Genomic DNA, 21,334 nt, shown 5'->3' with positions numbered 1-21,334 from the left:
CCCTTAGAAAGCAACCACACGTGCACACACACACACAAATTAGAAACTACCAGAGCTATTTTTTTCATGGTTCTCAAGAATGCTGGAGAAGTGTAGTTCTGTGGATTATGCAAAGGACAGCAAATATTAACCTGCCTCCCTATTTATGCTACTGTACTTCCATTTTTAAAACATGTATCTCAACTCCCCAGACATCATCATCCACAGAAGCTATGCGGCTATCCAACAGACTTTCAGTGTCACCATTTATTATTTATAGCATTAAATGGGGGAAGTGGCTCTGATGTCATGGACCCTACCCAGTGGAATCACTGACTCAATAAGCATTTTCACACTGGAGAAAACCTGGCTAGGAAAACATTTCGCTGGGGGAAGTAGATTCTTTCACCTTCCCTCTGAATCCTGGGTAGAAGTTGTTACCTTGTTAGGAGAGATACAAAGGACCTGTCAAGGTTTCTACAGGAAGAAACCCTGGGCTTGTCCATTTGCTGAGGCAATGACTTCCCCCACAGCCCAGTCTGATTTTTCTAACGCTCAAACTGGCAGGTAACAGAGCTGCCGGATTTTCTTTCTCCCACCCAATCATCCACCGACTAGCAAATCCTACTAGCCGATCTCTCATGACCCTGTTTCTGAAAACCCCTGCTGACTCCATGTCCTAAGGGGGCAAGGGGTTGGGGTGTCTGCGGGGGCGAGGGAGTCTGGCCTGGCTGCCAGTGGTCTCTACCAGCAGAGTGACCGCTTCCCCAGGGGCTTAGGATTCTCCTTTTCCGTTTCTTTCATTTATTTTATTTTATTTATTTTTTATTGTTTTGAGAAGAAAGAACTGGAGGCAGTCATGAGGACAACCCTCCCCCCCCCCCCCCCCAATTTCCCAAAGCAGCTCCGGAAAACGTGAAGTTACGGTTTTCCTTTCCTGGGAGATGGAATCCAGAGTACCCAGGGCCTTGCTATGCGATCATCCCTCTCAGCCCAGTAGGAAACCCTTTGTCCCAAAAGCTGGACATCACTGGGGTCCGGGAAAGACGCCCCTAATCCGTCAGAGCCTCCAACCCCAGAGCTTCCACCCCCACCCCTGGTAGGGCTTATCCAGGCATCCACCCAGCCCTAGACTGTTGGGGAGAGGGTACTGAGACCCTTATTGGGACGTGGAGGCCCGAGGCCCGGACCGATCTCCCCCGGACCCCCTCCCAACACCATCTCACTGGGCCTAAGTGGGGCTTGCAAGAGTGGTGCAGGCCTGGGCCGGAGAAACAGAGGAGAAAAATAAAGAATTCCACTTCTAAGAGGAGGACGAAATGCTAAAGCGAGTGTGAGCTAACGCCACAACGTTAGCGAGCGAGGGTCGTCCGAGAGATGGGCCCGGAGACAAGACAGAGGGAAGGAGAACCGAGGGGCAGGAGGGAGCCGGGCCAGCTCCGGCCTGAGATCTCTAGGGATCCGAAGAAAACGCGCCGGGCCCCAGGCCAGGGAAAGCGGGGGGCCCAAGTCCGGGCCGAGACGCCGGGGAAGGGCCAAGGGCCGGCCTCGCGCCGGACGCTGAGGTGGGCAGGCCCGCCCGGGGCCCGACGGGCAGAGAACAGACGGTCCAGAGGGCCGCACTCACCATGAGCTCGATGGTCTTGTCCTCAATCACCGAGTCGGGCTCCATGGCGGCCCCGGCGGCCCCGCCTCGCTCTCCCGGCGCAGCAGCGAACCGCCCGGGCGGAGGAGGCGACGGCGGAGGCGGCAGAGGCGGAGGCGGTACTCGCACCCACTCTAGCTGCCAGCCCGCCCGGGCCGCCGGCAGCTCCGCCCTCGTCCTCGGCGAACGCAGTACGCAGAGCGAGGACTACAGCTCCCAGCAGGCGCCGCGGGCTCCGCAGAGCCTTGTGGGAGCGAGAAGCCGACGCCGGGCCATTTCCCTCCTGGCAGCGCGAAGCTGAATTCGGAGCCCAAAGTAGCACTGGAGAGTGAATGCGGGACGTGCAGACCTGAAGAAGTATGGGCTCCCTTCCAGGTAGAGCCTCGAGAGTTCCACAACTACATGTCCCAGAAAACCCTGCGCTCGTTTTCTCTTTCCGCCACTTTCGCCCGACTTCCCGGCAGCCCTAGCCGACTCCGACAGGAAGGGAAACTCCGGAGGCAACTCTTCACTCGCCAGAGATCCTGCGTGTGCGATCTATTTCCGCACATGCGCAGTCGGGGTCCGCAGTGCCCATTAGACGCCTAAGTAGCCGCTCGCCTGGTCTACGAGGGTCTGGTAGTAGGGGCCCAAGTTGGAGACAGGTGGGTTGTAGGTGCTTTAAGAGGGGATGGTCTTGGGGTCCAGGTGTGGCAGAGGGCCGGCGCGCGAGAGAAACTCGGGCAAAGGAAGAGGATCCGTGAGGGTGTCCCTCTCCGACATCCCACTGAGGTGTTTGGAGATTTAGCTGGAGAAGAGGTTTATGGAGAGGAGCTGTGATGCTGTGTGTATGCACCACGAACTGAGAGGAGCCGAGAAATGCAAGGAAACCTGCGTATATTGAGCCCCTCGTACTCATTTATTCGCTCCGAAAGTATAAACTTCCAGCCCCTGCCGGGCACTGGGAATCAACTGTGAACATCCCAGAAAAGGCTTCTGTCCTCGTGGAGCTTAATTCTAAGGGGGGGGGGGGGGGGGGGGCGGTGCAGGAGGAGAACATGAACCAGAAGAGTGACAGGTGCTAAGAAAGAACACGGCCGGAGGCCTGGAGGCTCTTCCTGAATTCTGTCACCAAGCTCCGTGTGAACTTGGCGGGTCGGTCAGTGCCTTCAAATCCAAGACCATCAGGGACACTGTAACAGTTGAGCAAGTGAGGTTACTGGAAGGAAGAACGCGCGCCACGAGGAACCGTGGGGCGTCTCAGAGAGGGTTGTTAGGTGACTTGGGAGAGGGTTTGAGGAAGTAGGGCTGTGCCTGGATTACCGTAATGGTGCCAGGAATCGGGGAATTCTATGATTGAGTATCTCAGTAAATCTTACCTGAAAGGGAGGAGTACTGGGCTGAGGGTAAGCTATTGGCAAAGTAGCAGCCCTGCCCTGGCCAGTGTGGCTCAGTTGATTGGAGTGTGCTCCCGTAACTGAAGGGTGGAGGGTTTGATTCCTGGTTAGGGAGCATGGCTGGGTTGTTAGTTCGTTCCCCAGTCCAGATGTGTACAGGATGCAACCAACTGATGCTTCTCTCTCTAAAAACAATTTTTCTTAAATCTCCTCGGGTGAGGATTCAAAAACATAGCAGCCCCTCATATTAGCAAGAATCTGGGATGTTGGGTCATTTTTGTGTGTGATTTAAACAATGTTTTTTGTTTTATCTGCTGCTCAGAATGAAAGAATGGTCTTGTTTTGTCGTAATCTATCATGGTTATAGAATGCCCTCGTCTGATGTTTGTGTATTATGAAATTATATTCAACAGGAGAATACAAGGCCAAGCTGAGAGGGAGAGGCTACCATCATCTGATAACGTAATAGCCTGGCTGCAATGTACCAAGTCAGCTTTCAAATGTCAAGGGCTGCTTTTCCCTTTCTCACATGGTTTTTTGTTCATTTTTTTTCCATTCTCTGCACCTGTAAAGTGAGGGGCCTCGATGAGCTAGAAACCTTCCCATTTCCAGGGTCCAGGTTATCACAGTATTTTGTATGCATGCAGGACACCGCCTCAGTTCCTTGCAGTTAGTCTTTGAAGTTGCGTAGTCCTTATCTTGCGCTTTCCAACAAGGGAATCGAAAGAAAAGCAATAGGAAGACGGTGCACAGGACTGGAAAGTTATTGCCACTAACTTGCTCTCTGAATTTCATCAGACCCCTTCTCCTCCCTGTGCCTTGGGACATCCATTAGTAAAACAAATGGGTTAGAATCAATGACCTGTGTTTCAGTAGCCTATTGCATTATAATAAAACACCCCTATGACTTAGTAGCTTAAAATGTTTTGTTTTTTTTTTTACAACTGTGTGGGTTGACTGGATTCAGCTGAGCCCACATAATGCAAGCTGAGATTACTCATGGGACTGCCATCAGCTGGGAGCTCATCAAAGTAGCCTCTAGGGCCTCCCTTTCCACGTGGCTTATCATAATCAAGCTCCTGCAGGATAACCAGCTGCCAAGAGGACATGGCCCCAGTGAACAAGTGCTCATTAAGCCTTTGCCAATGGGAAAGGCTGTACAAGGTGATAAATGGAGTCATGGTTCATTGGGGACACCAAGGGAACAGCCAAGCAAGAATCCTGAGGCCCACATGGGCCCCAGGACCGAGCACATAAGGGAAGGGTAGGACTCAGCTAAAATAGGCTACCTCAATATATATGTTTATCACACCATCTTTTTTTATTGCTTTGAAAATTTGCCAGCTTCACAATTTAACATCTGCATTTCGTGCTTCTCTCAAAAAATTAAACTCTCTGACTGTATTGGATCCGCAGGGCAACAATGTGCGGGAGTTAAGCAGCAGCCCTCCAAAGCGTGGACTCTTGATTTCCACCGTCACCTTGCCTCCCTGTCATCTTCTGTCTGCGAGCTTCACTCAGGCAAACTGCGTGCCCGACCCCCGTAGATATTTGAATTCGAAATCCTTAGCACTGGAACTGTAGTGCAGATAACTCAAGGTTTCTTCCCTTTATTAAAGCCATATCCCTCCTTAAGGGAGGGATAATGTTACTGGGTCAAATTCCAGGAGCCCAGCGTGGTAGTCCCTGAGTCACGTGTGGAAGAAGTCTCCCCCGAGCTGCGTGAGCAGAGCCACAGCCCGTCACTGGGCTCTCCTCTCCTCAAACACGAACTCCGGAATGCGGGTCTTTTTATTGCTTCGGGCTTCACACCAGCTGTGACTAGGTTTGGTCATAAAGGCAGAGGACCTCGAGATACAACAGAGTTGTACAACTCCACGATGCCTTAACAAAAATCGTGAGGCCCAAGTAGGTTTCAGAAGTCAGAATTCTTTAAATTGTTTAAATTCACTGGGTGATTCTTAATTTTTTTTTATTGACTGACTTTAGAGGAAGAGAGAGAGAAACATCAATTTGTTGTTTCACGTTATTTATGCGTTCACAGGTTGATTCTTGTATGTGCCCTAACCAGGGATTGAACCCGCAACCTTGGTATATTGGGACGATGCTCTATCCAACTGAGCCACCCGGCCAGGGTTCCAGACCCTTCTTGTCTGTGCTTTGAAATACTGGAGTGGGGGCCCTGGAAGTATTTCTCCTCCGCCAGCTGGCACAGTGGCGCCCTTTGTCAGTACAGCAGCCTAGAGGGCTGACAGCTGCCCGGAAGAGAAGAGGCGGCTCTTCCCGGTTCGCGCATGCGTTCTCTTGCCTCGCTGCCTGTCAGCGGCGGTTTGCATAGCCGCAGCCCCACGCACATACACAGGTGGCCGGGGTGTCCAGAGGGGGTCCTCCGGGTGAGTTCAATGGCGCCTCAGCAGGCAGTTTCCTGCTGGCCAGGCCCAGCCCGTGGCATGTTAAAGTGATGTATTTTCACCTGTGATATTTCTGAATTCAGATACATTAGAGAGAAGGATGGTGCAGTGAAATTTTGACTTAATTCCAGCTAGTGTCAAAGAATGTGAGTCTTTTGAGGGAGAAGCTTGTGAAACTGTAAGAGTGTTGGTAAGAAGTACTGAAGTAGCCCTGGCTGGTGTGGCTGAATGGATTGAGTAGTGGCCTGCAAACTAGGGGGTCGCTGGTTCGACTCCTAGTCAGAGTATGTTTGGGTTGCAGGCCAGGTCCCCAGCAGGGGGCGCACGAGAGGCAACAGCACATTGATGTTTCTCTCCCTCTCCCTCCCTTCACCTCTCTCTAAAATAAATAATCTTTTTTTAAGAGAAGTATTGAAGATAGGAGCTCCCTATTTTATCCATGTGACAAGGCTTCCTGTCTTACTTTCCTACAGAATCCAGACAAAAAGTTATCACGAACTATATATTCACATTTATGACTGAAAAACAAAGCCTGACATTCTAATCTGACTGACTGGTTCGATAGGTTTGGCATCGTCAATGATGGGCTATTAAATGAATTCAATCTTTAGTTCCAGGATTTTAAGGGAAATATATTTAAAGCATATAAGTAGAAACATTCATTCATTCATTGGGTGGCAAACATGTATTGAAATTACTTGTATTTTCCCCCCACCCTTTTTAAATTTACCGGGTTAAACAAGATACCTGTGAGTGAAAGAGTAAAGTTGCACTAGTCAGAACAGAATACACCAGCGGTCCCTGACCTTTTTGGCACCAGGGACCGGTTTCGTGGAAGACAGTTTTTCCATGGACTGAGGGGAAGGGGCATCATTTTGGGATGATTCAAGCGCATGAAGTCCAGGCTCACCTCCTGCTGTGCGGCCCCCTTCTAACAGGCCAGGCCCAGTACCAGCCGGAAGCCAGATGTTGGAGACCCCTGCACTGTAGCAAATTATCCCCGTGTTTCAGAAAAGCAGAAGCACTAAGAGTGAATGAAGGGATTTTTTTTACAAGGAGTTGGTGTTATATAATTGTCCAGTCTAGTTAAGCGATGTCTGAAGGCTGTCGTCTTCACAGGCGACAATGGATCTTCAAGTCCACGGGGCAGGGCATCCGGAAGGGAAGCTAGGTAGGAGGCGGGGCAGAGCCAGCCTAACTGAACTGGGGTCCACGAGGACCATTGAAGCCCGTGTCAGTTCTCGGTGCCCATGACCTTGTGCTGTGGATGTCTGCAGAGGCTGGAGCCCCGTGTCACACAGCTGAACGTCCACACCTGGCCCAGGAACTGGAGACGCTGAAGAAGGCTCTGAGGGAACCTGGGCCATTGCAGACCCAGCCACTCCTCACACCCAGGGCGTGAGTGAGCTCATCAACAACAACGTATCTGGGCTACAAAGTGACTACACTTTCACTTCCATCCCCCCAACCCCCGCGCAGGAATCGGTCTTGCAGCCCATCCTAATCAAAGCCAGAGATGAAGAGAATTCAGGGCAGTGTGGTTCAGCCTAGCCACGCTGGCATCCTACTAAGTGCACACACACCTCAATACACACGTTCCTGTGAAGTCCCACGTGGCCAGCTAGGCCTCCACCTTCAAGTTAGACCCTCTGGAGCTCGGGGTCTGCGGTGTCGCTGGGCCGGAGGGGAGGCTCCCTCGTGGTTAACACCTTATTTCAGGACACCATCCAGCATACTCTCCTCACTGGTCAGGGCCCAGCCGCACAGTCAGTCCTCGGGCCGGACGGGACGCTAAAGGGTGTGCTCTTCCTGTAAGCCTCGAAGAGGGAGTGAAGTAGGTGGAATTCGCTGAACAATCGGTTCTCTCTGCTGCACAGGCATAACTAGTACTCATTGAAGAAATCATGGTAGAGAGCTTTCGGCATGCTCCCAGAAGCCAAGAAGGTGAATTTCTCCAGTGACTCAATAAAAAAGGCTTTCTGCTAGTCAGGCGGTTCCCAACTTTGCTCTCAACAAAACTGACCGGAGTTTCCATTTCCTCGTCTATAAAACGGGAACGACACTGTCTTCGTGGGTTGTTGAAAGGATTCAGTAGGTTAATAGGTAAAAACTCCTGACAGTCGAATGTTCGTAGTTAAATGAGAATCGTATTAAAAGTCTAGAGAAAGCGCCCACACAGCCAGGCATCACAACTTTCAGAACAGAAACCGCGAAGTGGGACCTGCCCGATGACCCGGGAGGCGCGCCCGGGCTCCAACACCAGCGTGCCCTCTCCCGTCTGGGCAGCGTGGGTAAGTGTGCCCTGCCCTTCCACCCCCGTCCAAGAGAACAGCCCCAGAGGCAAGCCGAGTTCCTCCCCTTGTTATTTTATTAGAAGCATATTTACATTCTTGTAGTTAACTTTGCAAAGAACACTTTACAAAAGTCTTGTATAAAGTTTGGAATCTACATAAAAATAACTAATATCCTTCGTAAAGGGAAAATATAAGTTAGCTATATTTATTCCGCGGTCAATGGACTGAAAATGAGTAACAGTTTCATCTGTCCCTCCCAGAGGAAACATCGGCACAGGGAACCAGGAATACTGTGCGGTCCTCCCAGTGACGGGCATTGCACACTGGCCCGATAGTGAGGCTGGGCGACCAAGCCAGACCCCGTCCAGCGAGAACAGGGGACCTGTTAGGGCTCAGGCGGCACCGGGCAGGGGAGCAGCCACTCCTTCAACAAGATTCCAGCGTGAATGACAAGCCAAACCAGAGAGTGACCCAAGACGTGTCTGAGCCGCAGAACCGGCTCTTCACCTGATCCTCATTCTTACGCCCCAGGCCGCAGACACCACGTGTTGTAAACAAAGCCCCCGCCAGCCCTGGCGGAACTGGCACGAGCTGTCGTCACACTGCTGCCACTTCCCACTTCCCAGGCACCATGTACCTGAGAGAGTCAAAGGGGACCCTCGGTTCGCGTTTCATTCGTTCATACCTGACAGGTGTCCCACCCGGGCCAAGGACTGCGCAGGCGAGCGGAATGCGCAGGAGCCTGAGAGCGGGCTGCCTTCCCACAGCCTCCGGAGCATCTCTGGTGCGTCTGTCAGGCTCGGGAACCCTTAGTCCCTTCTCCTTTTGAATGACCGCCCTCCCTTTGCAAGATCCAGGAGGGCAGGAGGACAGCCAGTGCCAAGACGACTGCCAGGAAACTGCTTTAGAAAAGCAAAACTTCTAACCTAACCAACCATAAGGCGTCAAGGAGGAGAAAGTCCTCCCCAGGTGTGGCAGCTGCTCTGTCAGCAGCAAAATAGTGCCCAGACCCAGTGTGCCCATGGGGTTCCTCAAAACCACCTTTGCTTTCTCATTCCTTTAAACTAGGTATCGTCCTGAAGACATCATTCATCTATACTTGTTTCAGGTCAGAAACAAAGGTGACAAAGGTTTTCTTTGTAAATAGGCCAAATGCCAGTTTGAGCTCTTGCTTTCACTGTGTTATCGACACTGCAGCATTGGGGACTGGAATCTGGGGGGGCTGGCTGAGTGAGCCGCAGCCCCAGGATTCTGTTCACGCTACAGAAGCTTTGCCTCTGCCGTGCTGGCGGGAGAGGAGGGCGGAGGAAGCCTCGTGTATTTCTCTGATGCTTTTGCTTCCTGAACAAAAGTCCCAGCGACCTCCAGCCTCTGTCTGAAGTATAGGGCTGGAGGTCGCCTCCGCTGGAGGCGGAGGGGCACAGGGCGGAGGGAGACAGCCTCCCCAAACCCCCCCCCCCGGGCAAGTGTGAGATGGAAATAGACTGAGCTGTGAAAATATGTGGTGAGAGGGGTTTATCCCTGAACCTGGGGGCCGAAAGGAATCACGGGCCATTCGCCCTGTGCCATTTTGCCAGCACGCCCCATACCAGTACCCAACAGGGCTCAGACAGCAGATTCCAACCCAGCTGGCACAAGAGGCCCAGGGTGGGGGCAAGCCCGGTAGTACCAGGGGCCCAAGCCCTTTCTGTGTGAGGGGCCAGGGGTGCAGCAGAAGGTGGCATGAAACTCCAGCAGAGTGGACGATGCCGGCTCTCGCCCACTGCAGACATGGCCTCAAGAGCAAAGCGCGCTGGGGGAACTGGAGAAAGGAGGGCACCCCTGATTGTTAGCCATGATTCTTGTCGGACACCACGGGGAATGGCTGAAAAGCCACCAAGAATGACAACAAACGGAGGAGCCCATGGTGATTTTGGCTGCAGCACCTGGCGCCCACAGACAACAAGACTGGTGTCAGGACAAACAGGAGGGGCTTGGGGGCCACAGAACACTCGCTGCTCCCAGACCCCGCCCCATCCATGGCCCAAATCTCCGACAGCTTGGAGGGGCCCGGGGTTCAAAGAGAAGACATTAACATTAGGCAACACCTAATAAAACCTCACCCTCCAAGAGTGAGTGAGAAGTCAGGCACATTGGGGTCGCACAGGCAGGGGCTGGACCGGAGCCAGCAGGGAAACGTGAGAGAAGGGGGTCCTGAGTTACTTGTTCACAGAGAATGGGGGGGCCCCGGAAGCCCGTTGACTTGCCGGCCACAGCCCTGAGTGGCTGTTAGGGAGCATCCGCAGAGCTGTAGGGGAAGAACTTGGTGGCCTTGTTTGGGGTGGTGGGGACCGGGGACTCGGTCTCCTCATTCAGTTTGAAGAACATCTCCTGCTCCCGCTTCTTCTGGTTCAGATCTTCTTCCAGAGCCTGGCACAGAGAGAGGGGAGTGGGAATTCGACCAGATTCCACGGGACACACGTCTCCCCACCCCAAAGTGGCTTCCTCTGGAAATGTCCCTCCCGGGCCTTAGTGCGTGGGTGACTTGTCTTCCCTCTTTCCTTTCACAGAGCTGTCACCCAGAAGGTAAAAGCCACCTCCCCCTCCCCACTGGCCACAGCCATATAGGAGCTTCCCGTGAGCCGAGGGCTACATCCTGGGGAAATGGCAACCTACGTGAGTGGGGGAAAGCAAGTCTGCTGGCACGGAAACAGCCAGACGAGGGGAGAAAACCCCGAGGTGGAAAATGGAGAGAGAGATTAAATAGCAAGGGGAGCAGAAATGTCCGAGTCGCACGGTGTTCCTAGCCAGGACCAGGCCCCACAGAAGTCACCAAGGGAGTTTTCGACATGCGTGTGGTGTCACAACACCCCCCAAGCTCCCAGTTCCGAAAACTGGTGGCCGACGGGTGCTCTGTGCCGTAAAAGTACATGAGGCAACTCAGGGGAGCGTCTTGTTACCCAGCACTGCCCGGCCTCCCTGGGAACGTGCAGGTTCATCCAGACAGACTCGGTCCTAGAGAAAAGTCTCTTGAGGGCTCTGCAGTCAGGCCGAATTCAGCGTTACCAGCTGTGTGCCCTGCATGTCTCCCTTCCCCTCTATTTCCTCGTGTGTGACATGGCAACGGTCCTCCTGCCCCGCAGGGCTGCCGTGAGACTGTATGAAAAGCGAATGGCTCCAAGTTCCTGAGGGTTCCTGCACATCACATCTCATCTTCACCCTGCGATGTAGCTGCTGTTATCCCATCTCAGAGACGGGGAAACTGAGGCTCAGAGAGCTTGGGGCCCTTGGCCTGGGCCACTCACCTAGCTCGGGGCACAGGCAAGATTGAACCTAGGTCTGATGTACGCACTCATGCTCTGAAACACTGGCCCCCCACCTGCAAAGTTGGGCACACGGGCTGTTCAGTTAACGTGGCTTCATTATAAACAGGCATTTGATCATCGGCCAGAATTCCCCCCCTTTCCTAGAGAAGTATCTGTGGTCACTGGACTTGCCCAGCCCTCTATTATCTCTTTTTAAGACTATTTTCTGCCCCAAAATAGTCTCCACTTAAGAAACAACTTAATTACCAGAATCTCCCCCGAAGCTCCTATTGCTTCAATAGTACTAAATTCTAGCAAGTTCTCTCTACCTCTAAAGGAATGTAGGGAAAGGACACTGAATCACAACACCCTAGGACAGGCAGGGAGACTGCAAGGTGAGGGGGGGCAAGGTGTTTTAAGTCGTGTCTCATCATGGCTGGACATGAGTGACCCTTCAGGTAATTCACACAGACTCTTGGCTCAAGCTCTTTTTTGCTGGATGCATTAGTATTCAAGTGTCTGTGACAAGCAGACATACATAAGACAAAAGCAGCCCCTGTAACAGAGGTCACAAAACCCAGGGCCTAGGTGAGTGAGCCAGGGGACAGAGAAGGTGAGGGGCGGACGGGGAGGGTGGGGACTGTGGCAAGGGGGGAGCTCTCGCTGCTGTTGTGCCTGCAGAGGGCAGCGTCTCTCGGTTCCCTCTGGTCGCCGTCCTGTACTTTGATGGGTCCAGTGTTGCCGGAGCTCCTGGTTTTCAAAAGAAACTTGGAAGTCCAGATTTTTATGTAAAATTTAGTCGGCAACTCTCAAAAACATTTAAATTGCTACATACTGGCCAAACCTCACGCCTGTAAGCCACTGTCGGCCGCTGGGCGGTGGTCAGTCAGGGACCTCTGCTACAGGTACAGCAATGTAGTGCCCACAGCTACCGCCAGAGGGGTGGTAACTCGCCCGGGGCCTCGCCCCACGTCTGTCACTCTGGAGCGGTGCTCCCCGTTCTGCTCTATTCTCCTGACCGCCAGTCCTCTGTGCGCCCCAAGGCAGGGAGCGCGATCCTATCTCGGTGAAGGGCCAGCCGGTAAATGTTTTTGGCTTTGCGGGCTGTAGGGTCTCTGTCACAACCTCTCCGCGGCTGCAGGGCAGTCAACCACAGACAATGTGTGAGTGAACGTGCATGTTGTGTTCCAAGAAAACCTTATTTTCAGGTACAGGTGGCGGGCCAGACTGAGCCCTCGGGCAGTAGTTTGTTTACAAACATCTGCTTCATGGGACTACATGCTATCACATTTCACAGCCCAAAAAGCAAGGTTCCGGAGAGAAAACCGGCCTTGCCTGAGGCCCTGTTCTGTGTTGCCTGTGACCCAACCAACACTTCACTGACGCTGCCCGATACCCTGTGCTTCCCTGAAAGAAGCCTGAACGTTTCTAAAAATGGTCCCCAATGCCCAATCCTCTCCCCCTGCCCCACACATAGCAGCTCAAGGCTGCTGACTGTGATGCAGGAGGGTTAAAGGGCATTTACTCCAGAAGGAGAACCACCTCTGGGCCAGTGTTCCAGCAGCAGCCCAGGTCACCAACGACAGGACAGCGCTACAGGGACTTCTGCAGAGGCAGCTCCCCGAACACACACCTGTGGTGGCCCCCCAGGTCCAGGTGTGCCATGGGGCGATCTGGAATGTGAGGCAGTTGCTAGAGGCAACACAGTCACTCACATCGAGCCCTCTCGGGATGTGCCAAGGGTACAAAGAACCCCCAGGTGAGAGACCAGGTTAATGTTTATTTCCTATGCCAGAGTCAACCTGTGTCAGCAGGTGCATTATTGATTTGAGTGTCGAGTATTAGAAGTCCCAGCAGGCCGCAGCTACAGAAACTGATGAGCGTAGGCCTGTGAACAGAAAGTTCTGGGACCCTGGCCAGCTTCCTGCCAGGAGGCTCCATCAGCACAGGGAGGGAAGCCTCAGCCCAAGGGCTTCCAAGGCTGTCTACATGGCTGAGGTGAGCAGCTGCCTCCCGCCCAGACCACCGCTGCGGCGAGCCGAGCTGACGTCCAGTGGCAAGCAAGCCTCAGGGCTGCAGGCCACGCCACCGACGGCAAACAGGACAGTGCTCTCCTCCGAGGGGTCAGGAGACTGGAAGGCAGTGAGGACGTCCTGGCCTGCCTAGTCCATGGCCTGTGCTGTGGGCTGCTGACTTTTCCCATAACAGCGTACAGCATTCACGTCTCCGCTTTATGAGGGACCGCACGGAGACCCTGGGGCAGCTAATTTGTTTGTCAACTGTGGTAGTCAGTTGTTTGGCCAAATGCCAGTCCAGATGTCACTGTGGAGGAGTTGTGTGGGTGTGACTCCCATTGAGCCCAGTGGGCTTTGAGTAAAGCAGATTACCCTCCAGAGTGTGGGTGGGCCTCACCAAATCAGTTGAGGGCCCCCTAAGAAAAAGGGAATTCTGCCTCCAGGCTGCTCTAAGGACCGAAGACTGCAACCTCGACTCTCCCCTGGGTTGATGCAGCCCACCCTGGAGAGTTCGGACTTACCAGCCCCCTACAACTGGGCAAGCCAGCTCCTTAAATTAAAGCTATACGTGTGCATCTGCCCCCTGGGCAGGCAGACACCTGTAGCACGGGCAGAGCCCACTGCTGAGCCCACCACTAAGCCCAGGCGTGGTTACCTTTTTGCGGGGCCGAAGCTTGTCCCGCCATTCCTTCAGGTTCTGGTTGTGGCTCTCGTCCAGGGCCTTCAGCTTCTGGGTCTCGTGCTCCACCAGGAGGTGACACTTTTCATTCTGGAACAGATTCCAGGCGGAGCAGGTAAGAAACTCAGAAGCCAGGGACACAGGGCTGAGACACACCTGTGCTGGGGCCCTGTGGGCACCACATCATCCCATTACTGCCTGTCCTTGGTTATAAACCCCATTTACAGAAAACTCCGTGTTAATACACAGCGCCCCCAGAGGTGACTGGGGGAATAGTCCAGAATACCTACGTTAACATTTCTCACTGTGTAGCAGGATCCACAGTGACAGCAACTTTCTGCTTTGCGCGATGTTTCAATTTTTAATACAACCATGTGATTTTAACAAAACAACCAAACTAACAACAAAGACAGTCTGTGCCCTCTCCCAGCACAGAGACAACCACCATGAAAGCTCAGCTAGCGGGGTGTGTCCTGTCGAGCTCTGTCCTGCGTGTTGCTTGGCGGACACTATACGCACAGCTCGGAGCCTGTGCCCCTCCCCACTCAGCACTGAGCACTTCTGTAAAGAAAAACGTTCTTGCAACCATCGTTCGTCGGATCCATCACACTTACTTAGACAGCCCTATTTCTGGCCACTGAGGCTGCCCCTAATTTTCACTATTTAGCAGTGTGTCTACAGACTGACTGGGGTCTCCCCCAAAACTCCCATGTTGAAGCCCTAATCCCGGGAGCGACTGTATCTGAAGTGGGGCTCCTGGGAGATAAGTATGTTTAGACAAGGCCATGAAGACAGGGCCCTCGGATGGGCTTAGGACCCTTGTAAGAAGAGACCCCGGAGGGTTTGCTCATCCTGTCTCTCCGTCTGCTGTGTGAGGACACAACGAGAAGGCAGCCATCTGCAAGCCAGGAAGAGAGGCTACCTCACCAGACTCAGACCACGCTGGCCGGCTGACCTTGGACGTTCAGGCTCCAGGACGGGGAGAAAATGAAGCTTCTGTGGTGTGGCCGCCTGAGCTAAGATACTCAGTACACATAAGGAGTTACGTTTCTACACATGACGTGGTTTTCTGCGTTGCATTGCATTCCATCAGGATAGATTTGTGCAGCCAGGCTGAGGCTGGGCCAGCCCCACTGCTCTCACTCTGAGATGCAGTGTCCGCCTCCCAAAACTTGGCTGTGGTCTCTCACAGGCAGAGGTGGCAAGTCCCCATTGGCTCCTCACACAGGATCCACCTTGGGGTTCGCAAGGACCTTATGAAGCAGAGGGGGCGCCTTTATCCAGTGACCTCCGCCCCGCTGGGCTGGAAGAGCGGCACCCCGTGGGGGAATTCCTCAGAAGTTTTTAAATTTTTTCAATTACAGTTGGCACACGATATTGTGTTAGTTTCAGGTGAACGAAGTAGTGGTTAGACCCTTCTGTAACTCACCAAGTGATTGTTCCCTAAGGCAGGGACCCACCTGACACCGCATACAGTTGAGAATGTTAGTGACCGTGTTTTCTATGTTGCACTTTAAACCGCCGTGACCGTTTTTGTAACTGCTCGTTTGTGCCTCTCAACCCCTTCCCCTTGTCCACCCCTCCCCTCGCCCGTCTTGGGACCATCAGTTCTCTGTATTATGAGTTGTTTAGTTTGTTTCTGTTTTTTTTTTAGATTCCACATATAAGCAAAATCATATGGTACTGACTGCCATCACTCAGCATCACACCCTCCGGGTCCATCCATGTTGTCACAAATAGTTAAGACTTCGTTCTTTCTCATGGCTGAGTAATGTTCCGTTGTACACACGCACCACATCACCTGTGCCCATTCACCCGCTGATGGACACTCACTCGGGTTGCCTCTGTCCTCGGCCACTGTAAATAACACTGCAGCGAACAGGGGGCATGAATCTCTTCGAACTGGCCTTTGGGACTCTTCAGGCGAGCACCCAGAAGGGCGACTGTGCTCAGGTGGCAGTTCTCGCCTTAGGTCTCTGAGGAACCTCGACACTGTTTTCCCTGGTGGCTGCAGCAACCTGGGTCCCACCAGCAGTGCACGAGGGTTGCCTTTTCTCTACATCCTCATGACATGTGTTGTCTGTGGATTTAGCAATGACAGCCGTTCACACAGGGGTGAGGCTGTATCTCATTGTGGTTTTGATTGGCATTTCCCTGATGACTGGTGATGTTGGGCATCTTTCTGTGTGTCTATTGGCCGTCTGTATGTCCTCTCGAGAGAGATTCTACTGCGGTCCTCTACCCATTTTTTAATTGGATTGCTTCCGTTCTCAGTGTCCGGCAGCCCCTCTGCCACACTCAGACGCTTCCTGGCTGGCTTTCCCGGCAGGTACTCTGCGGACACCTGTTCCCAGCACTGCAGTCCTGGGCTGGGTGTCTGTCTCAGGGCTGGGACCCTGCACACCTCAGGGATGACCTCTGCAGCAGAGATGTCCTTCCTGACTCTTAATGGCCAAACAGTGCATACGGGACCTGCCTGCTCCATGTCTCGGCCCATCCTGGGGTTTCTTTATGTCCTTAGTCTGAGGGCTTCTGTGCAGCTGATCCCCAGGTGGTTTCCAGTCCCGGTGGTTCTACAGTTTGACGTGGCTGTGGGAGGAGGTGAGCCCAACACTGACCGACTCCACCATTTTGACCGGGACGTTCTGCTGGGGTGGGGGGGCTGCTATTACAGGGTTGCAAGCTCAAGGGTTCTGGGAGTTTAAGAAGCTGGTTTAGTTGGGAATCAGACTCACAGCAGCACTGAGTGCCTGGGACCTGCGAGGACCTGGGCTCCCAGCATTCAGCGTGGGTTTTCCCAGTTCATCCTCAGGTAACCCCACAAGGCAGGGATGGAAAAACAGATGCAGGTGAGCAGCCAAAACTCACACAGCATCAAAGGGCAAAGCCCCAGCCTGGCAGGCCTCGGTGCGCATAAAGTGTTTCCTTCACGCCCGCCTGGCTCTCCAGAAACTGCCGGGTGCATCCAATAGCCTGAGCCATTTCCCGAGGTCACGGAGGTTGAGTAGGCCCACCTGTCACTAAGAGGATGCCCCAATCCACCGCGAGGGGACTCTCAGCACTAGCCCCTGGGGTGGGGCAAACTCAGAGCCAGGAAACCAGAGGTGAGGGGTCTCCCGAGGGAAAGAGGCCACCCGGGGGCTTGGCAACAGCAGGGCACCTTGTGGGAGCTCAGAGGGAGAGCCCTGAGCTGCCCCCCAACACAATGACATTGGCTGTGTTCTGCACATGTCCTTTACCAAGTTGAGAAAGTTCTGCTCTCTTCCTAGTTTGCTGAGCGTGCTTATCGTGAACAAAGGGGCTTCTGTCAGATGCTTTTTCTATAACCGATCATGTGTGTTTTCTTGTTTAGTCTGGTGATGTCATGGACTGCATTAACTGATTTTCACATGTTGAACCAGCCTGGGATAAACGCCCCTTGTCATGGTGTGTAATTCTTATACACTGTGGGATCAGTTTGCTAATGTTTTGTTGAGGATTTATGCATCTGTGTTCAAAAGAGATGCTGGTCTGTAGTTTTCCTTTCTTGTCTGGGTCTGGGTTTGGTATTAGGGTGAGCGGGACACCTTTCCCCCAAATCACGGTGATGATTGAGAAATCTAGCAGCGAGGCTGCAGGTAAGGCGCCCTCAGCTCATTTTCAAAGCCTTACTCCAATCCTGCAAAGTGGGAGGTACCGCCCTCACCCCGAGCCCATTCTATGGATGTGGAACCACGGCTTGGGAGGGTGAGGTCATTTGGCCACCCTCACATGGCCAAGTGGGTATGAAGCCCTTTGACCCTCTGCTTGTCAGACAAGAAGCCTTCCCTGTGGGTACAGTCTTTGCCCCTGAACTGACTGCCCTGGGGAAACTGAGGCAGTGGGGGGGCAGCGGAAGGTCGGTACCTGCAGCTGCTGCAGCTCGCTCATGTTGCTCTCGCACTGGGCAGACATGTCCCGCATCTGGTTCTCGTGTTTCTGCTGCTGCTGCAGCCGCTCCGACTTCTGCCTCTTCTCCTCTTGCTGGGAGAACTGCGACAGAGAGACAGCGGGAGCCTCAGGGCCCTGGGCTGGGCTGGGGACCCTCCTCGGCCGGCCCTGTCCCAGGGAGGCCGCATCAGAGGGACTGGCACCCCACACCACTCAGTCTGTGCCCCCCTCTCCCATTTGAAGTCCTGCCCCTGAGCTGAGACCCAGCCCCTGCCCTCGAGGCTGGTGGGGACACGACACGGGGCTGTGATGTGTGCCTCACACAAAGCACAGAAGCAACTCAAGTCCCTGAGCCTCACTGGTGACCTGCAAGCAGGGTCATGGTGGATGAGAGGAAGGGGCTTAGCAGCCGAGGACGCTGCAGGGAGAGGGAGCGGAGCACGACAGGGTGGCGCCAGCCATCCTCTGCCCACCAGAGAGGGTTGTGGTGAGGCCTGGGAGGCGTCCGGCCCGTGGCTTGCATACTTCCTTCCGAGCCCCTCTGCTGCATCTCACACTGTATGTTCGCCAGCTGGGTGAGGAACAGGCCCCACCACACCCTGGCCCACGCCCGCTCCAGCGAACCAGGGACCCTACCTGCTTGATCTTCTCGCGCTGCTCGGCCGCGCTGCCCGCCCCGCTGATGTGCAGGCTCTTCTTGTACATGGCCATGCGTGTCTTGCCCTCGCTCCTCTGGATCTTGGGCAGCCGCGCCTTCTCCTGCTGCTGCCGCACCTTCAGCTGCTCCACCATGCGCTGGTTGTAGCGCTGCATCTGCTCCCGCTCCTGGGGGGGGACAGCCAACCAGGGCCAAGGTCAGCCGCGCTCCGGGCATGGCCGTGCCGTCAGGGGCCAAAGGCTGCCACGCTCCACGGGAAGCCCGGGACCCATGTGGCGCAGAATGCTCAGCAGCGCAAAGCGGTACCTCTTTGCGTTAAGTACCACTTTCTGTTCTCCCTTTGAGAAGTATTGTTATTAACATCTGGGTTCTTCTCAACACCCTCTTATCTAACCAAAGGTGGCATGCCACCGTGAGCTCATATCTCAAAGCCAAGTGTACACTAAAACGGTTTACCATTTCCATGACAGATGCCAATTCGTATTTTTTGAAGTCTTGATAAATTTGAATTTTTCGTTCACCTAACACTTATTTGTAAATATTTCAAAATTCGGTACAGGCGTCACCTCCTGCAAGAAGCCCACCCTGACTTCCTAACCAGGCTGGGCACCCTTATTTGGAGCCGCCACAGCCCTAAGCCGACTTCCGTCATTGCACTTAGCGTAGAAACTGGAGTTACCCACACCAGCTGTGCAGCCAGACCTCGGTTATCTGTCTGTGTCCCCACCAAAGGAGACTAAACCGAGACAGACGATCACACAAAAGTGGAAGGTGCTGTCGCCTCACAGTGTAGGGGCCTCCCCTGCTCTGGGGAGGGGAGGGAGGGCTCCAGGCAGAGGTACTGTTTAGGGTGATACCTGAGGGTGTCCAACCCATGGCCCGGGATGGCTATGAATGCAGCCCCACACAAAATCCTAAATTTATTCAACACCTTTTTCTACTCATCAGTTTTCATTAGTGTTTTGGGTATTTAATGTGTGGCCCAAGACAACTTGTCTTCCTCTGGTGTGGCCCAGGGACGCCGAAAGGTTGGACACCCTGCAAGTGTTCTAAAGGAATCCGTGGGAAAGAGACAATGGGAAGGAAGGCAGGACAAAAGGATGAGGAAAGAGGAACAAAAGCGTGAACAGGACACACGCATGGAGCATCAGAGTCAGTGAGGGAGCAGCTCGGGCCACTGGCTTCCCTGTGTGGTGCCCCCAGAACCTCCCCGCCACGTCCAGCCCGACTCCTCTGGGGGCAGAGATGGCCCCCGAGTGGGGCGCCACCAGGGGGCGGCCTCACCTTCTCGTGCTTGCGCACCAGCTCGTGCCGCTGGAGGAAGTACTGGTCCTTGAGCTGCTGCTTCACCAGCTGGTGCCTCTCCTGCAGGTGCTGCTCCTCCATGTCCCACAGCGCAGCCTCCCGCTCTGCAAAGGACACACCGCTCCGTGAGGCGCAGGCGGCCAGAGCCCCGCCGGGCCCTCCCCCGCCCGGCGCCAGGCCTTCTCCCCCTGCAGCGGATAACCGTGCCTCGTGAGGCTGCACCAGAGGAGCGGACTGAGCCAACTCCTAGAAACTTCCTTAATACCCATGGGACGAGAGCACACTACAGCAAGACATATATGGAGTCAGGAACCAGGGACATCGAGACCTGGGCTGGCACCCAGCTCCAACACTGGGATTTAGGACAAGTAAAATACCTCCCCCGGCCTCAGCTTCCACCTCTGCCAAATGGGCACGACCCTGCCACGGAGAGAGAACCGCCCTGGGGAGACATTTATGTTCCGTCTGCACGTCTCCGCTGCTCTCCTGGCAGGCAAGTGGGAGGGGCTACGAAGCCCCGTGGACATGACAGCATGGCCCCTGGCACTCTTCCCACTGGCCCTTACGCGCGTCACCGGGACAGTCATACAGTATTCTAGCGCTGCAGTCTATTACTCGACCCTTGGGCAAGTCACTGAGCCGATGGCGCTCAGCCCACTGCAACTGCTCAGCCCACTTCACTGCACTCCTGTCCTGTGGAAGCCGGGGCTGACCCACGGAACCTCGGAGCGACGTCAGAACCACCGTCCCACAGGCAGGACGGTTCCTAGGGACATCATGGGACAGGAAACAGGGCTTCCCCGGGACATCCGGGGCTCTGCTCAGCGTGTCGGAACTTCAGGGGCCCCGTTTTGCTGGCCCACGCTGAGTAGAGAGGGGTTTCCACTGTCCTGTAAATGAGCCACAGACGGCGCTGGTATAACCGGCCCTGGGTTTACGCCTTCACAAAAGCCACCCGTCTGTTTTCAATGTGGCCCCCTTAACAGATTTCCAGCCATTTACAGCTCGCTTGCTTTGCACCCCCGAACCACACCCAACCTCCGCTAACCTAAGACGAGAGCAAACCCGGGGCTGTGAAGAGCCCCCTGCTGCCCTTCAGCGCTGCCTCAACCAGAGGCTCCCCACTGGCGCTCCCTCAGGGAGCCGAGTGACAGAGGCCAGGCACACGTACACCGTGTCTGATCCCCTTCGTCCCCAGGTCTCCCGTCCCTCTGGGTGGTGGCCCACACTGTTGTCCCTGAAAGGTCTCCTGCTGGGAGACTGCCAGTGTGCAAACCTGTCAAAATGCCACTGCACCGGAGGGAAGAGCTCAGTCTCACAGAGAGGTCTGCCTTCCAGGCCCCTCGCACCCCCAGGAGCTGCAACCTCGGCCCGAGAACGGCCCCTCGCTAAGCCTCAGTTCCCCATCTATGAAACCGGGGAGAAGGGTGGAACCGGCCTTGTATGCCTCACGAGGGTAAGGGGAGGGCTCAGTGAGGTCAAGGTACAAAAAAGGCCTGGCAGAGCAGTCGCTCAGTATGGGGTAGCCGTTGCACGAGGCTCTGAGAACAGGCCGCGCCCCCCACCCCGCCCCGGCCACCCCAGTGACCCAGCTCACTTAGGGGTCCCACCCACTTGGTCACCTCCTGGTTTTCCCCTGACAGGTAGAATAGTGTCAGACATGCTGACTGACAGCCGGTATCTTTGCCTCGCCCCTGACTTCAGCGGGGTTTTCCCCACGTTCCACCATGAAGGATGACACTGAGTTTTAGGATGGAGGCGACCCAGCAGCTCTTTCTT

General features: G+C 54.5%; 2 protein-coding genes and 1 long non-coding RNA gene across 8 annotated transcripts in view; 1 reads left to right on the top strand and 2 right to left on the bottom strand.

Moving 5' to 3' along the window:
• FBXW11 (F-box and WD repeat domain containing 11) overlaps window positions 1-2,094 on the bottom strand; it is a 98,035-nt gene extending 95,941 nt beyond the window's left edge. For 3 of the 5 annotated variants that reach the window (XM_037127922.2, XM_037127921.2, XM_037127923.2), the window contains exon 1: window positions 1,607-2,093. Coding sequence is in view for 4 of the 5 variants with exons in the window: in XM_037127921.2 (XP_036983816.1) it covers window positions 1,607-1,651 (45 nt within the window). In the remaining variant the exon portion in view is untranslated. Of the gene's footprint in view, window positions 1-1,606 lie in introns of all 5 variants that reach the window. The other 2 variants (XM_037127919.2, XM_037127920.2) reach the window with 1 other exon arrangement.
• Window positions 2,095-3,957: 1,863 nt separating this feature from the next.
• Window positions 3,958-4,661, top strand: LOC128626121 (uncharacterized). The gene is made up of 2 exons (XR_008390029.1): window positions 3,958-4,164; window positions 4,417-4,661. It is a non-coding gene; the product is annotated as an uncharacterized LOC128626121 (long non-coding RNA).
• Window positions 4,662-6,028: 1,367 nt separating this feature from the next.
• STK10 (serine/threonine kinase 10) overlaps window positions 6,029-21,334 on the bottom strand; it is a 92,219-nt gene continuing 76,913 nt past the window's right edge. For both annotated transcript variants that reach the window (XM_037127865.2, XM_037127866.2), the window contains exons 15-19: window positions 19,535-19,659; window positions 18,229-18,417; window positions 17,569-17,694; window positions 13,660-13,773; window positions 6,029-10,114 (exon numbers count right to left, since the gene is read on the bottom strand). In XM_037127865.2, the coding sequence (XP_036983760.2) occupies window positions 9,974-10,114; window positions 13,660-13,773; window positions 17,569-17,694; window positions 18,229-18,417; window positions 19,535-19,659 (695 nt within the window). In that variant the 3' untranslated portion in view covers window positions 6,029-9,973. The remainder of the gene's footprint in view (window positions 10,115-13,659; window positions 13,774-17,568; window positions 17,695-18,228; window positions 18,418-19,534; window positions 19,660-21,334) is intronic.

The sequence above is a fragment of the Artibeus jamaicensis genome, unplaced genomic scaffold (assembly GCF_021234435.1).
Source record: "Artibeus jamaicensis isolate MK-2021 breed Jamaican fruit bat unplaced genomic scaffold, CSHL_Jam_final scaffold_3151, whole genome shotgun sequence".
NCBI lineage: Eukaryota > Metazoa > Chordata > Mammalia > Chiroptera > Phyllostomidae > Artibeus > Artibeus jamaicensis.
Note: the sequence above shows the minus strand (reverse complement) of the source record. Positions and strands in the feature narration are given on the sequence as shown.